Genomic DNA, 15,536 nt, shown 5'->3' with positions numbered 1-15,536 from the left:
TGTGTCTGTGTCTGTGTCTGTGTCTGTGTCTGTGTCTGTGTCTGTGTGGGCTTCCTCCCACAGTCCAAAGATGTGCAGGTTAGGTGGACTGGCCATGCTAAATTGTCCATAGTGTCTAGAGATGTGCAAGCTAGATGGATTAGCTATGGCAAATCTGGGGTTACAGGGTTACACTGTGCGGGGGGTGGGCTGCTCTTTAGAGGGCCAGTGTGGACTCGGTGGGCCAAATGGCCTGTTTCCAAACCATAGGGATTCTATGATTCTACGGTTAACATTTCAGAACAGAAGGATCACTGGACCCAAAATGTCAACTCAGCCTTCTCTCCACAGATGCTGCCAGACCCCATGAGCTTTTCCAGCAATTTGTGTTTTAGGCTTAATTAATTAACCTGAAGTCAGAATAATGTTGTAGCATTACAACAGGCCTTTACACCAAGTGGGGAGATGGCATTTGGTACTGGACTAGCAATCCAGAGACCCAGGACCATGTTCTGGGGATATAACTTCAAATTAAACAAAAGCTGATGGTGCATTTTGAATTCAATTAATAAATCTGGAATTAAACGACTGTAGCTAGTCTAATAGTGACCATGAAAACATTTTTGTTGATTGCTGCAGAAACACATGCAGTTCATTAATGTCCTTTAGAGAAAGAAATTCTGACATCCTCATCTGGTCTGGCCTACGCGTGATTCCAAATTCACAGCAACAGTTTATTCTTCAATGTCCTTAAACAGCCTAGCAAGCCACTCAAGTTGCATCTAACCACTACAAAGTCTTATCTAAGACATGAAACCAGAAGGACCAACTGGCATCAACCAAGGCACTGGAAATGAGAAATACTCAGGAGTCCTGTGGACTCTGCAAAGTCCTTCTTAACAACACTTGGGGCCTTGAGTTGAAATTGAAGAAATGTCCCACAGACTAGTCAAGCCACAGTCTGACACTAAGGTATAATTCCAAGCATAAGACTATCACACGGACAACATGACCATTCCACCAGAGTTGACAAAACAGTTGTATACTATTGGGAGGGATTTGTCTGGGAGTCCTGATCATTGACTTCAGACCCCATGGAGGTCTCACGGCATCAGATCAAATGTGGGCAAGGAAACCCACTGATTCTTGGTGGCATCACCCCCACCACTGGCTGATGAATCAGTTCTTCTCCTTTTGATCACCACTTTGAAGTTCCTTGCACCCTCAGTACTTCTAAGTCCATTATAAAGAATGTCCTAGCAGCACCATTACAGACTGAGCTGGTTGATTCCTAGAGGACAAAGCTGTTAGACTGGGTCTGCAGCAGTTGGTGAGGGAACCAGCAAAAGGGAACATGTATTTGTCTTTGTCCTCACCAATCTAAATATAGCAGATGCATATATCCATGACAGTATGAATGACTACTACGCAGTCCTCATGGAAATAAAGGCCCATATTCAGAGTGGCATCACCCTCCCTTGTGTCAATGGAGGAGTAAACCACAGTGCTGAGTCAGACACCTTTCAAACAAATCTAACTCAAAACTAAGCATTCACAAGACACTGCTGGCTATCAGAATTGTATTCAACCACAATCTCATGGTCCAGCATAACCCTCACCATCACTGCAGCCAAGCCAGGGGATCAACTTTGGTTCAACTTAAATTCACTCTATACTGCTTTAACTTTTTCCCTAAAAATGCCATTCTTACCATTGTGTACAATAATTTCTGGCTTCTCAATCTCACCCTTAATAATATGCTTGAAATGTTTAGAGACATCCTTAAGCACGCCAGTATCAGCCCAGGAATACCTAAAAATTGGATGTCAACACAGGATTACTTCTATTCTACAGTGGATGTAGCATACAATAGACAAAGGTTAAGTAATCCCACTGCAATGGATCAGATCTAACCTCTGCAGACGTGCCTCATCCTGTCATGAATAGCAGTGGATAATTAAACTATTTGCTGGAAGAGACTCCACAATATTCCATCCCCAGTGATAGTGGGAGACTAATACAGCAGTGTAAAAGACAAGGGACTGGTATTAATCTTCAGCCAGAAGTGCCAAAATTCACATTTGTGTCTCTTGAGGGTCTCCAGTATCAGAGGTGTCAGCCTCCAGCCAACTTGATTCAATCCAGGCAATAAGGAAACTATTGAAGGCAACCGTTATAGACCAGGCCAAACACTCCTCAAAACTTGTCACCTAACATTTTCTTAAATTAAAGGCAAGCACCTGGCATTGCGTTCCAGATGCAATTCAATCGGTCAAACTATCAGGCTTGAAGCAAAACACACTTTAGCCATACACTATAGTTAAAATGCAGAAAATAAATGAAGAGAATTGGATTAACTGTAATTCCAACAAAGTATTAAAATAATAAACTACTCTAATTGTTCTTATATAGTAACATCCCATAAGCACACCTTTGGCAAAGGCAAATTCAGTAACAGATCATCTCATGTACAGTTCCGACATCAGGAAGAAAACTGAAGCTTTTAGCTGCATCAGAGCAAGAGCAAGAGATGTAACAGCTTTTACAAACCCAACAGCTACTGAAAATTAAACAAAAAATCCTAGTTCTTTGGGAGCTTGACCCCATTCAGGCTGCTCCTATTGTTCCAACTTTTAAAACTTTTTGAACAGGTCTTTTCTATCCCAAAAGGCATTCCAATTGTCCAAAATCCTGAAGCCCTGAACAATACACTAGCTCTTTCAGCCATTGATTTATCTCCTTTAACCTTCACAAGCTGTTTACTTTAATTGGCTTGAAGTAGACCCCTCACCAAATCTGTCTCAATCTCTCTACAAAAAAAAAGGAAAAAATACACCTCTTAAAACCACAGTATCGTCACACAACGAACACTGCAAAAGCTACAGGCAATTACAAACACTTTCTCAATATAGGTTGGGTATCTTTTATCCATATATCCGAAAACCAAAAAGTCTTTTGAAAGAGGACCCAAACACACCTGGGGAAAATGAAAGGGGCACTCAGTCACTGGACACTTGGAATGATTCTTATGTTAGGCAGCATTTAGTAGAATTATCGTAAAAGGAGACTGTCCTGTCAGGGATATGGACAAGAGATTCTATGGCAGTGAGCATAAATTTAGGATGGTTGTTTGCTTTCCTGGTGCTAGAATTAAGGATGTTTCTGAACATTTCAAGCATATTATTAAAAGGTGAGATTGAGAAGCCAGAAATTATTGTCCGCATTGGTAGGAATGACATTTTTAGTGAAAAGGCTAAAGCAGAATAGAGTGAATTTAAGAGGTTAGGTAGAAGATTAAAAAATAGAACCTTAAAGATAGTAATTTCTGCTTTACTCCCAATGCCAAACTCAAACAAGAGAAGGAACAAAAGTTAAAAGGAGATAAATCAATGGCTGAAAGAGCTAGTGTATTGCTCAGGGCTTCAGGATTTTGGACAATTGGAATGCCTTTTGGGATAGAAAAGACCTGTTCAGAAAGGATGGGTCTAACCAAAACTGGAAAGGGACCAATATCTTAGCAGCGAGATTTACTCATTCCATTAAGGAAGACTTCATACTGATAGAGAGGGGTAGTGGAGGAATTCGAAGTAGCAGGGTAAAAAGGAAGGATTGATGGGGAAGGTTCTGAATGTGAGGACAGCAGAGTAAGACAGACATTGCTTTTCAATTTAAGTTTCACCAAGCCCACTCAACTTCTGACCTCCTCGCAACCTTAGTCCAAATATGGACAAGAGAACTGAACTCCAGGGTGTAAGTGACAAATTGCTAGTCAGATCAAGGCAGTATTTGACTGAGTATGAAACAGGCATAAAAAATTCAAACCAATGGGAATTAGGGGGAGAAAAACCTGTTTGTTAGAGTCATAACTAACACAAAAAGCAAGATGTTTGTGGTTGTTTGAGGTCAATCATCTGAGGCACAGGATATCACTGCAGGAATCCCTCAGTGTTCAACAGGTTCAATGATCTTCCAACCATCATATAGGTAATAAATCTCTCCCTAACAGCACTGGGGGAAATGGAGTGCAGATGGTCAAGGGGCAAATCATCAACAGCTTAAGGGCTATATACAAATGTAATGTTTCAGAGATAGTAGGAACTGCAGATGCTGGAGAATCTGAGATAACAAGGTGTAGAGCTGGATGAACACAGCAGGCCAAGCAGCATCAGAGGAGCAGGAAGGCTGACATTTCAGGCCTAGACCCTTCTTCAGAAAATCTGAAGGGTCTAGGCCTAAAACGTCAGCCTTCCTGCTCGGCCTGCTGTGTTCATCCAGCTCTACACCTTGTTATCTCTTGTTACAAATGTAATGTATTTTTTAGTCATCCACTATTGGTTCCTAAAAATTTTCCAAATCTCTGACTCATCACTAGTTTTCCTGTTTCATATGCCTCAATTTTTGATTGGATAGTCTCTTTGTCCACCCTTGTTAACTGCAGGTCGTTTGTTATTCTCTGAGTCCTTTTTATAAAGCAAAAAAATTTCCGAGTGTTATGAAATATCTGCTGACTTATCTTTCCCTCAAGTCCATTTTCCCTGCCTATTTTAGGCAGCTCCTTCTTTATATCACTAACTGATTGCCCCTATTTCAGTTGAGAATGCTGGTTTGAGACCCCATTTGCTCTCCTTCAATCTGAATTTGAAATTCTAACATGTTGTAATCACTACCCAGTAGAGAACCCATAAGTACAAAATTAATCCCAAGTCATCACACATTACTAAGTCCGAAAATGACTGTTCCAAGGTCATTTGTGCACATATTGTCTAATGAAAAACCCTAATGCGTACCACAAATTCAATTCCCACATTCCTCTTGTCCATCCGATGTGCCTAGTTGATGTGCAGATTAAAATCACCAATATCAATTATATAGCCCTTCTGACATGGCTCCATTATTTGTTGATTTGTACATTGTCCTACCAGTGAACCAACTCTTTGGGGCACTGTAGACGACTCCCATGCATGATTTCTATCCCTTGCTACTCCTTATTTCCATCCAAACTGATTCAACATCACTATCAATTGCACTTGTGTCGCTGTGCACCACTGCACTGATACCTTCCTTTATTCAAAATGCTTTGTCACCATCTTTTCTTTTTATCTGCTTTTCCAGGACATCAAATACCCTTGAATATTGAGCCATCAGCCCTGGTAACCCTGTAACCACACCTCCGAGATAGCTATCAAGTCTCATTCATTTACTCCATTTATCTTTCTACAAATGTTGTATGCATTCAGATAGAGAGCCTTGAGCTTTGACTTTTTAACCATTACTTAATCTGGTTCTGTTTTCTGCTGCACACCTGTTTGCATTTTCTGCCCCTTCCTGTTGCATTTTATCATTTACCTCTTCACTACGCTGCATTTCTGCTCCCCCATTTCTTTTGATTTTTTGAAACTGCCTTAGAATTGAACCTCTACCCACATTAGTTAGTTTAAAGCCCTAAATACAACCCTCGTTTCGCAATTTGCTCAGTCCTAGCATGGTTCAAATAAAGCCTGACCCCACTGAACAACCATCGTTCCCAGTACTAATGCTGGTGCCCTATGCTCTCTCTAATTTTTCTTTCTATTGTGCAGAACTCGAAGGTCTGTGTGCAGCAGTGGCTTCCAGTACCAGAAGTTAAAGCTTCCACACACCATATCAATCTTCTGTGCAGATTAGATTATGATCTCATATGCATATTTTTTTTTGAATCAGAACCCATTCCTTCCACATTAACCCGAACTTTGCATTTACCTCTCAAATCTCATTTCCCCTATGCCAACTCGCACATAGTTCAGGTAGTTACATGCAGATCAATCCCCTTGTGGTTCTGCTTTTTAATTTAGCCCGAAACTGCTCATAATCCTTCAGCAGAGCATTCACTCTCATCCTACCTACGTCATTGGTACTTATGTGGACTACAACACCTGGATCCTTTCCCTCCAAGTTTCTGTCTGGCCAAGAAGAGATGTCCTAAACTTCAGTATGAGGTAGACAAAAAAAACTTTCTGGACCGTCTTTGCTCTAGTAAACAGCATCTATTCTCTTAAATATGCTACCCACTATTTTCCTCTTTTCTCCCAGACTTGAATGACACTGTGCGAGTAAACTTTGGCAAGTTCGCTCATCTTCTCTGCAGCCTATGGCCTTGCCAACATCAGGAACATGAGCCTCATACCTATTAGACAAGGACAGTGACCAAGGCTACTCTAAAGATAAATTCTAGACCCCAATACCTGCCTCACTCAGTCACACCTTCCTGGACCATATTTGATGCATTTAATCCAATGGGTGCGACTGTGTCTCGAAACAGTGTCCAGGCAAGTCTTTCTTCTTCCCTGATATGTTGCATTGGTCATATATCAGACTTCAGCTTCAACTTCAAGCTGAACTCAAGCAGCCAACACTTGAAATGGATTGCACCAGTGTCTACAGCTGCCACACATCCTTACCTAGACATCTCTTTTCTGTTTAATTTGGATGTTAAACATTTTAAAACAGAATTTTCTAACTGTACTCTTCAGTTGGGAAAATACTGCCTGATTTTAAACACCCGAGCTTTAAAAAAAAGACAAAGTAAAAGCCACCAATCACCTGTTTTCTGGTGACACACACTTGACAGATAGAAACAGTGTGAGGGGCTCTGTGCAGCCAGCTTTTACGTCATCACTGCTGACCTCCTCACGCATTCTCCTAGTGGTTCAATGGCACTGAATGGCTGCACACTCCTCCCAGTCCCATAGTCTATCCAGCATCTACAAGGCACAAGTTAGGAGCATGATAAAATACTCCCAATTGCCCAAATGAGCACAGCTCCAGCAACACAAGCATCTTTATGCCATGTAGGACAAAATAAGCCTATTTGACTAGCACCCCAGCCAACACCTTCAGCATTTATTCCGTCCACCACTGATGCACTGTGACAGCAGCATGTACCAACAAGATGCAAAGAAATAAAACAAAGAATTGCAAATATCAAGACAAAAACAGAAAGCAGTTCTAACAAAAAGAGAGGGAACAGACTCAAAACATTAACTCTGCTACTTCCCCGTAGATGCAGCCAGACCTGCTTAGTTTCGCTGACAATTTCTGTTTTTGTACAAGCACTTTCCAAATGTGTGGTCTCAAATCACCTAGCTAGTTCCATTCCAAGCCACAAACCATTCAGACTTTGAGCTATATCACCAATCCTTCATTGTCACATGAAAATCATGGAAATCCCTCCCCAACAGCATTGTGGGAGTACTAATACCATACGGATTGCAGCAGATCAAGGCAGGAGCTCACCAACACCTTTGAGAGATAAATGCTGGCCTAGCCTCCAACATTCATCCTGGTGAATATATAATAGAGAAGGAGTTAGGAAGGGGCGAAAACAAAAAGTTCATACAAATTGCATTGAGCCACGTGTGGACAACAGTACTTGACACTGCCACAACACAACCCCTCTACTTGAGGGAAATGCACTGCCTTCATGCATTCTACTCATGGATGAAGAATAGCTAATTCATGCTAGTAAACAACACAAGACATTAGCAGTAAATTTTGTTGCCTTTCCACTTGTAAGAGGAAATGAACAGACGAATAAGTGCTAGTAGATATAACGTAGGCATTGTCATTTAAAAACAAACTTACTGAAGTGCATCACCTCTTTCTAAGAATAGAAAAGTGACCAAACTGGAAGCAAGAATTATCATTTTCTACCACCAGGACCAATTCGAAAAGACTGTCTCTTCCGAATCAGATTCTTCTCTTTGAGGTACAGATATCCCTTTACCCTTATTATACACGCACAAACTCTCCACTGTGGCATGAAATGTCAAAGCATAGCTCAGCCTCGTTTTGTTTTTTATTATGCAAGTAGTTCAGTGTTCAGCTTCACTTTATGTCCAAGCTATCACTGCTCCAAAAATCATTTCTCGAAGAAGAAATATCCTCTCATTCAACAGACTCTCTCCCTTCCAGAGTTTATGTATACAAAACTTATGACAATCTAAAACCAACAGCGTCTATGATGGCAAAGCACATTGGTCTCAAGCTGGTGCACCAAATGAATCAGCAGCTACAGGTATGATGCAACACTAGGGGGTCTCTGACTTGACCAAGATATTGCAGCAAAATTGCTGAATTTAACAGAAGACTCCAACAAGGGCAGAGCATACAAAAATATCTAGCTTATTTTTATTTAAGGATCCAGAATACAAAAATTCAGAATAAATAAATTGTGATGCACCATGGGTCTTTTAGAACTCATAGGCCTATTTATGTAATAACTAATTAATGGCAATCTCACTTACCTCACACTGCTCTTTTTCATAGCCTGCGACAAACGCCTCAGAGGAGTTATGTGATGGAACATAGCTCTGGTACCACTGTTGCATGGTATCCTACCAATACAGAAACAATTTCACAGGCCTCTTTCCATACTTTGTCTCACATAGTATAGTACTGAAAAGTATTCATCTTCAATTCATCTCTAATAATTTATCTAGGAATATTTAGTACCCAGGCCTACCATTTTTTAAAATGAACTCTCCCCTGTTGCAACATCATACTACCATGAATTTTCAAACCACCACACCCCCTCACCCCAAGAAAGTATCTTGTTATCCACTGCTCCCAATCTTTTGTGAATTTTGCTTCACATTCATGTGACATTGTGGTCCTTGCTGCCTTGCCAAATTTCCCCAACAAAACTTTTTTTTAAAAACAAAGAACAGTAGATTCCTTCAGAAAACCTAACCAATTTTATGACAAGTGATAGACTATTTTTCAGCTACTTTCAAAGATGATTGATCAAAATCACATACTTGTTGCACAACACACTTCTCCAAAAAAAAAAAAAATTTCAAAACATTGAAAGTGGCATTTTCTAGAATTGCATCCACACAGTTGTGTGGAAAACAACTACACCAACCATAAACGTCTTAGATTCCATCCTAATCATTTTTTTCCTCTTCAGCCTTTCATCTTTGTGGCTAACCCTCATCTGACCAACAATTCAAACTTCTCACCCTTGAAATTCCAGAAGCCTGCTTAGTTATCCTGGTCTGTCCCCTTCTCATTGTTTTTCAGTTCAAACAAATTGCTTTGAAACACAAATGTTACAAGGAAAGTCAGTGTGCAAGCTCATCTAGTGCATAGTTAAGAATTAGGCTAAAATTAAACTGTAATATATTTTGGCTGCATTCTGTTGGGCACATTTCACGTTTTAATAAAGCACAAGTATACTGTTTTATACATTTAGATTAGTCCTACCAAGACCAATGGAAAATTAATATATTTAAAAATCCAACTCAAATGATTTGATAGCAGCCACTGCAAACTGCTTTTTGCATCTCTACCTGTGAATATTCCCCACAGCTTGACGTGTACTCAGGATAGCAGTCAAATGCATACTGCGAGGCGGATGTCTGCAGCAGTTCAGGTGCTGTGGTTGCCCTGGAAATTGCTGGATTTAACATGGATTCCAGTACTCCAGTCTGCTGTTGCCCGGGATTATGCTTATTGGCGTTTCCAACTGAAGGGAACACAAGATCACATTTAAAAATTTAGAATAACAGAAGTGATAGATTAGTTGGGTACATTGGGAAGTGAAGGTAACAAAAAAAAAAAAGTTTAGAAAAGTATCTTCCTATTTTTCTTTAAGGTTGCAACTTCACAGTGGCAGATTTTCATCATCTTCACTTCGCTTCATGAAATAACAAACAAAATTAAAGAACTTCTAATATTAGAAAGCTTGGTTTTGCCCACACATTTACATTTAGCAAATATCTAAATTTTGAAGATTGGATATTATACTTCCAAAGTAAACAACAGATCTTAGTGCAGAAAAATAATCTCAAGCCCAAAAATCCCTCTGTGTAGGTACATTTTAAATTGGAACAAATCAACTGTAGGTGATCAGAGAGTACAGTCAACCTGAATACCATACTAGTATGCTGCATACCTACATCTCTCACACGCATCAAGAAACAAATTCAATTGGAAATACAGGTAATGATATGTTGAATGGTGGCATGGGAGCAGGACAGATGGGGGGTGGGGGGGAAACGAGAGAGAATGATTTGAGTTGAAATATTCCCTTACACTTAGTTCTTTGATGCAGCATTTTGCCTTGCATCAACGGCAGATTATTTGCAGTGGCTCCTCATTATCCTATTTAAAAACAAAAATTCAATTCAAGGATTCCTTTAAGTGAGATTCAGGACACCAAGTGGGATTGAGATCTTAAGGAGCTCAGGACCAGTGTTGCCCCACCCGAAAAGCTCTCAACAAGATCATGACCATTTAAAGCTTCAAAACTGGGTCACAGTTGGAAAATGCTCGGGAAGCACTGGTCTGAGCAGTTCCATTTTCCTTCTGAAACATTACTAAAACTAGTTGATCTTACTCACTGACACGCTGAAGAGGGGATCCCCCCCAGATTTCTTACCTTGCAAACTCAGATTGGGCAGTATATTGCAAAAGTTAAGATAAGGATTGTTCGGTACTTTTAGATCAGGTGGAGGGATTCCCAACAACGACGTTTGGTTGCTTACTGCAGTAGTCTGTGGAGAAAAGGAGATTTGAACAACACATTTTTCCTCTGCCAACCATCTATTTGAGATAACAGAATAAATAGAACAGTTTTTACAATCAATATGGACTCCTTTCTGGTATTCCTTATATAATTACATTAAGTTCCTGGATTAACAAAATTTGGTGGTATTCTTAAGAGTCAGGTTTCTAAAATTATGAGAAAACAATTTTGCTGCTTTTCTAGGTATCTCTTGCTTCAGAGGCATTTCTCCCAAATGCCTAGTCACCTCTAGTACCTTGCTCAAAATGACCATTTCCACGTGTAAACTTGGATGCTGATATTTTTGTTTACAAATAAAGTTTATAAGATCGTTGTTTTGGGCAGACTTTGATTTAGGCAAAATGAAGGGAGGGTCATGCAATTTATTTTAACTTTGCCCAAAAGTGAGCTTGGGTGGCTTGGTTGTTACAATCCGACACCTCAATACGAGACAGCTTCTTCCTCTATGGCGAGCGTTCTTTTCATTATGAACCAACAATAGTTGGGATATGATACACATCGGGACAAAATTCACTTTCTGCATCGTAACTTGGATTCAAAAATCGGCTTCATGGATGGAAGTCAGCCTTGTTCCATGCCACTTCCCAAGTTTTAACTTTACATCAGCCAGTTCTATAATCCACAGAACTGATGCAGGCATTTTTACAAATTTGATTTCTACAAGGTCTGCAGGATGTAATACAATGTTTTCATCTCGTGCAACATCTGGACTCTCATCCCACATATCTCTCTCATCAAACTTACAAGTACCCGAGTGGACTGGTCAAAGTTTGAAGCTTAGTTTTGGTCCTTTGAAATCCCACTGGGTAACTTTTCACCTCACTCAGTCTCTACTTTGGGTTATGTTCCGCTCCCATTACCCTTCATATTGGGAACCTAACCTATTCCACTTTCCCTGAAAATCTACTGCCATCGGGTGGATGTTCACTTTCTTCTTTCCTCACATGCAGTTCTTCCACTTTACCTTCACACGTACAGCTGGTCTCACAGAGAACTCCACTGGTCTTCCTGCAATTTTATGAGGAGGTCTCTTGTTAAACAGACCTCTGACTCTTTCCTGTCAACTTTTGTCATTTTCACTGGCCCTTCGTTGTCTTATTTTATGACTATTGGCCTAACTCCAGGTTCCATCTTGATCCATTCTGATCCTGCTGGCTAGATTTCAGCCCTGTTTAATTCCGTGGCCCTTACTGGTTTTACTGACTAGTGTAGGACTTCTGAACCTCACTGTTCCTGGCCTTTCAGTCCTGGCTCTCTCCACCCTCCCAGATGCTCTGGTATGCCCTCATCTATTTGATGGGTGATATCCTATTGCCAACTCAATCATTTCCCAATAAAACAGTTAATCCTAATCTGGCCTATGCCAGCATAAGATCCGAAAGAAGTTTAGTTGAAATAAACTGTAACCACCAGTGGCACCTCATACCTTTTTCCATGAGCACTTTTGCCAACATGCCAAAAACTTACATTCAGGTAGAAAATCTTTTATTTTACCCACTAGCAGTGGGTGTTGAGTACCCAATATTTTAAGAGAATGCAGAATGCACTCTCTGGCTGTTTACAGCAGTCAGTGGTCATCATTCCTTTCAGTGTAAACTCCTACCCGCTATCCTCATCAACAGTCATGTCCATCAGACATTGACCACCTTTACTACTACAAACACTGGCTTTTCAGCTCAAATTTCTGCTATAAATAAAGTTTTCAATTACACACAGTCATCTTTCAACAGCAGCAACTGGGGTGGTTTCTCATCCAAATCCCTTTTAATGTTTGGGGGACAGTTTTAATTTCTCTGCCTGGCTTTCCTTTTTTCTCCAGATTGTGGCAGGAGCATTTACCTCACCCATATCTCTCTGTCTGTGACAGTTTCCACACAGCAGCTTCCCTGAGTTTAAGTTGGTGTCAGGCAGAAGAGCTGCCTGTCTGCACCTTATCCTCTGTTCCTCTCCATGTTTCTGGATTGAAAAGGGTATTCAGGTAATAAACTCAAGGAGAATCACCTCAAGAATGTTTTTGTAAGAGGCCTCAATTTCAAGAGTCCATACATATCTGCCAAAAGCAAGTTGCTTAAGCCATACAAATTCTAGGTATGTCTGGTTAGGATGCCATGGGGTTGAGGATATAGAGGAGAGGGGTCTTTCAGTCTTTGCCATTATCAAACCATGTCCTTTTTCTCACCTACCCCAAAGCTGTTTTCTTGAAATACAGTTCACTAACGTATTTCCATATCTAACATTTTTTCCTTCCAAGTGCAATAAATCGCAAATGGCTTTCATCCCAGTAATTGAAACTTCCAGGAAGGTGCAAATCAGAAACAGGGATGAGGGTTTCATAATATTTCTTCGCCGGTTGATAAGAAGGTTCACTGAACCCGAAACATCAACTCCAATTTCTCTCTATTAATGCTGCCAGACGTGCTGAGATTTTCCAACTGTTTGTTTTCGTTTCAGATTTCTAGCATCTGCAGCTCTTTCGGTGCTTCATTCAGTTCTTAAGTCACTGCCACATCTCTTCAAGGTAGGCCGACCTAGATGTTCTGCTCCTCTAACAGGATTTCCATTCCAATCTTTTTTCTTGTTCATCATCAGTAAATACCTTGTCAGGAGTTACCAAAACTCACTTCTACTGCTACAACACATTCCTCAGTAAACGCCTCTGGCTCAGATTCACCCCCAGTTCTGAAGAAGGGTCACTGGACCCGAAACGTTAACACTGATTTCTCTCCATACCCACAGATGCTGCCAGACCTGCTGAGTTTTTCCAGCAATTTCCGTTTTTGTTTCTTAATACCTGACTGAGTCTCAGTGCCTTTTTAATTTTGTTTCAGACTCCTGTCATATTATTTTCATGAGCTTGGCTCAACCTGGTCAGATGACCACTATGGCCATCTAAGTCTGCGTTTTCTTCTCTTTTTGAAAAGCATTTTAGTCCAATCAAGTCTCAGGTAATAAAATCAGATGACGGAAGTTGAAAATTGATGGCGGTTAAGTAAAAACTAAGTCAAAAATACCTTAAGGGAACTAGTACAAATTATTAGAGAAGGGTCCAGACCCGAAACGTCAGCTTTCCTGCTCCTCTAATGCTGCTTAGCCTGCTGTGTTCATCCAGCTCTACACCTTGTTATCTTAGTACAAGTTATTAGTTGTCTGTAAACAATGCCACACAAGATCAACCATTCTACAATCTAATACTTCACCATGAAATATATCCTAAGAAAACAACCCGATAACTTCTTCCACACACTTCCATAACAAGCAATATTAATATTTGCATTGAAGGTGCACGAAATACTAGGTGTGGGGTGTAAACAGAAATGGCGGAAAGAATATAACAAAGGAAGAAGTACCTCAATATTACTTACCCAAACAGCACTACTCATAGACACTTTAGGCTGGGTTTGCAGTTTTTGCTGACTGGTCAAGCTACTCAGGACTGAATTAGGAATTCCTTGAAGATGTGCCTGAGTCATTGAAGCAGAAACTGGAGATGGCCCAACGACTACATTTGGCTTTTCCAACATTGCTTTATGCTCATTTGTATTTTGTCCCAGGAGTTTCTGATTCGACTGAAATGATAAGGCCCCCACTAGCGGCTGAGTAACCACTTTAGTGAATTCAACAGGCAATGCTGGAACTGGAATACCTGTGTCAAGAAACAGATACAAGTAGCTAGCAACAAAATAATTTAGTTTTGTGTAGGTGCATCTTAAAGCAATTATATCCAACTATCCTAAATATGCTTTTCTCTTATGTATTTTAGGGAAGACTCTCTTTCCACATTAAAGGCACTCCCATTCAGGTACAAGTTAGATTTGGCACACAATACCTCACCATGAATTATTATGATGTCTTAAGCACACTCTGATTTATATATTTTCTTCAACATCATATACCGCAAGTTGGGTTTTTTTTTTGTTTGAGTTAGTAACTTGTGGGTTTTCAGTGTCTCTGAAGTTAGTTAATTTATAAATATTTCTGTAGGCATGGTGATTTCTTTAAAGCAATTTTTGAAGCGGAGTTTTCAAACTAATGGATTTTTACTTACCTTCGAGGTAAATAACAGGATGTCAAGTTTATTACAGATGTCTGGAATTTACTTTTCTTAAAGCTGAAAGAAAACACCCATAGCTCAAAAGGGCAATTTTTTAAAGTTTTACTTTGGGGTATTGGGCAAACCTTGGACTAGGGAGGTTGTATAGGCTAGAGCTTCCGAGAAGGAATGGATAGAGTGCATTTGGTAGAACTAGAATCAAGAATCAGTCCCAGGCCAGAAGTGTTGGGATAAAACCTCAAAGAGGTTACTAAAAAACAGAGTGCACTTAAGCTCAGTGTATAATAGCTCCAGAAAAAAAAACCTGTGGTTCCAGTCTGCATATTAAAGTCAGAAGTGATTTGATCTCAGTGGAGGTATTGTGGATAGGGACTCTAATGTGAGCACTGTATAAGAGATTTGTTTTGGTATGATACATAATGTAGTTTTGGGTATCGCAGCAGTGTTGTGTTTTGGGTAAACCTAATAGCTATCAAGCCAAGTTTCAGTCTGGAGTCCGACTGGTACAGTATCAGTTGGGATCACACCAAAAATCTAATGAAAAGCATATTCAATCACATCCAATAATAATAAGCTGACAACAAATAGTTTGCATTGGATACCTGCAGTCAAAGATCAAACTTGCATCCCAACTGTCTGATCATGCAGTTCCATACAGTACCAACTGGAAGGATTTACTCAAAACTTTGAAATATTGGAATTAAATATATAGTTAATTTGATTAGACATGCATATGCTGGTAACTTATTTTCTATAGTACCTAAACAAAATGGAGAACAAAAACTGACAGGTCCACTCTAATTGCACTACATTCCCAATTTTAGTTGCACCACCACTGACAGCCCAGGCTCTGAAATTCCTTCCTTACAACATTCCACCTTACTTTTCTCTAAGACACTTAAAACGTAGCTCTTTGACCAAGCTTTTGGTCACCTGAAC

General features: G+C 40.1%; 1 protein-coding gene across 8 annotated transcripts in view; it reads right to left on the bottom strand.

Annotated features, from left to right (window-relative positions):
• The window catches only part of raver2 (ribonucleoprotein, PTB-binding 2), a 108,376-nt gene that overhangs the window by 49,679 nt on the left and 43,161 nt on the right, over positions 1–15,536 (bottom strand). For 6 of the 8 annotated variants that reach the window (XR_007263015.1, XM_048601734.1, XM_048601727.1 and 3 more), the window contains exons 9-12: positions 13,909–14,189; positions 10,400–10,514; positions 9,309–9,484; positions 8,262–8,351 (exon numbers count right to left, since the gene is read on the bottom strand). Coding sequence is in view for 7 of the 8 variants with exons in the window: in XM_048601734.1 (XP_048457691.1) it covers positions 8,262–8,351; positions 9,309–9,484; positions 10,400–10,514; positions 13,909–14,189 (662 nt within the window). In the remaining variant the exon portion in view is untranslated. The remainder of the gene's footprint in view (positions 1–8,261; positions 8,352–9,308; positions 9,485–10,399; positions 10,515–13,908; positions 14,190–15,536) is intronic. The other 2 variants (XM_048601732.1, XM_048601733.1) reach the window with 1 other exon arrangement.

Source organism: Rhincodon typus, chromosome 10, assembly GCF_021869965.1.
Source record: "Rhincodon typus isolate 14 chromosome 10, sRhiTyp1.1, whole genome shotgun sequence".
In the NCBI taxonomy this organism is placed as follows: Eukaryota; Metazoa; Chordata; class Chondrichthyes; order Orectolobiformes; family Rhincodontidae; genus Rhincodon; species Rhincodon typus.
Note: the sequence above shows the minus strand (reverse complement) of the source record. Positions and strands in the feature narration are given on the sequence as shown.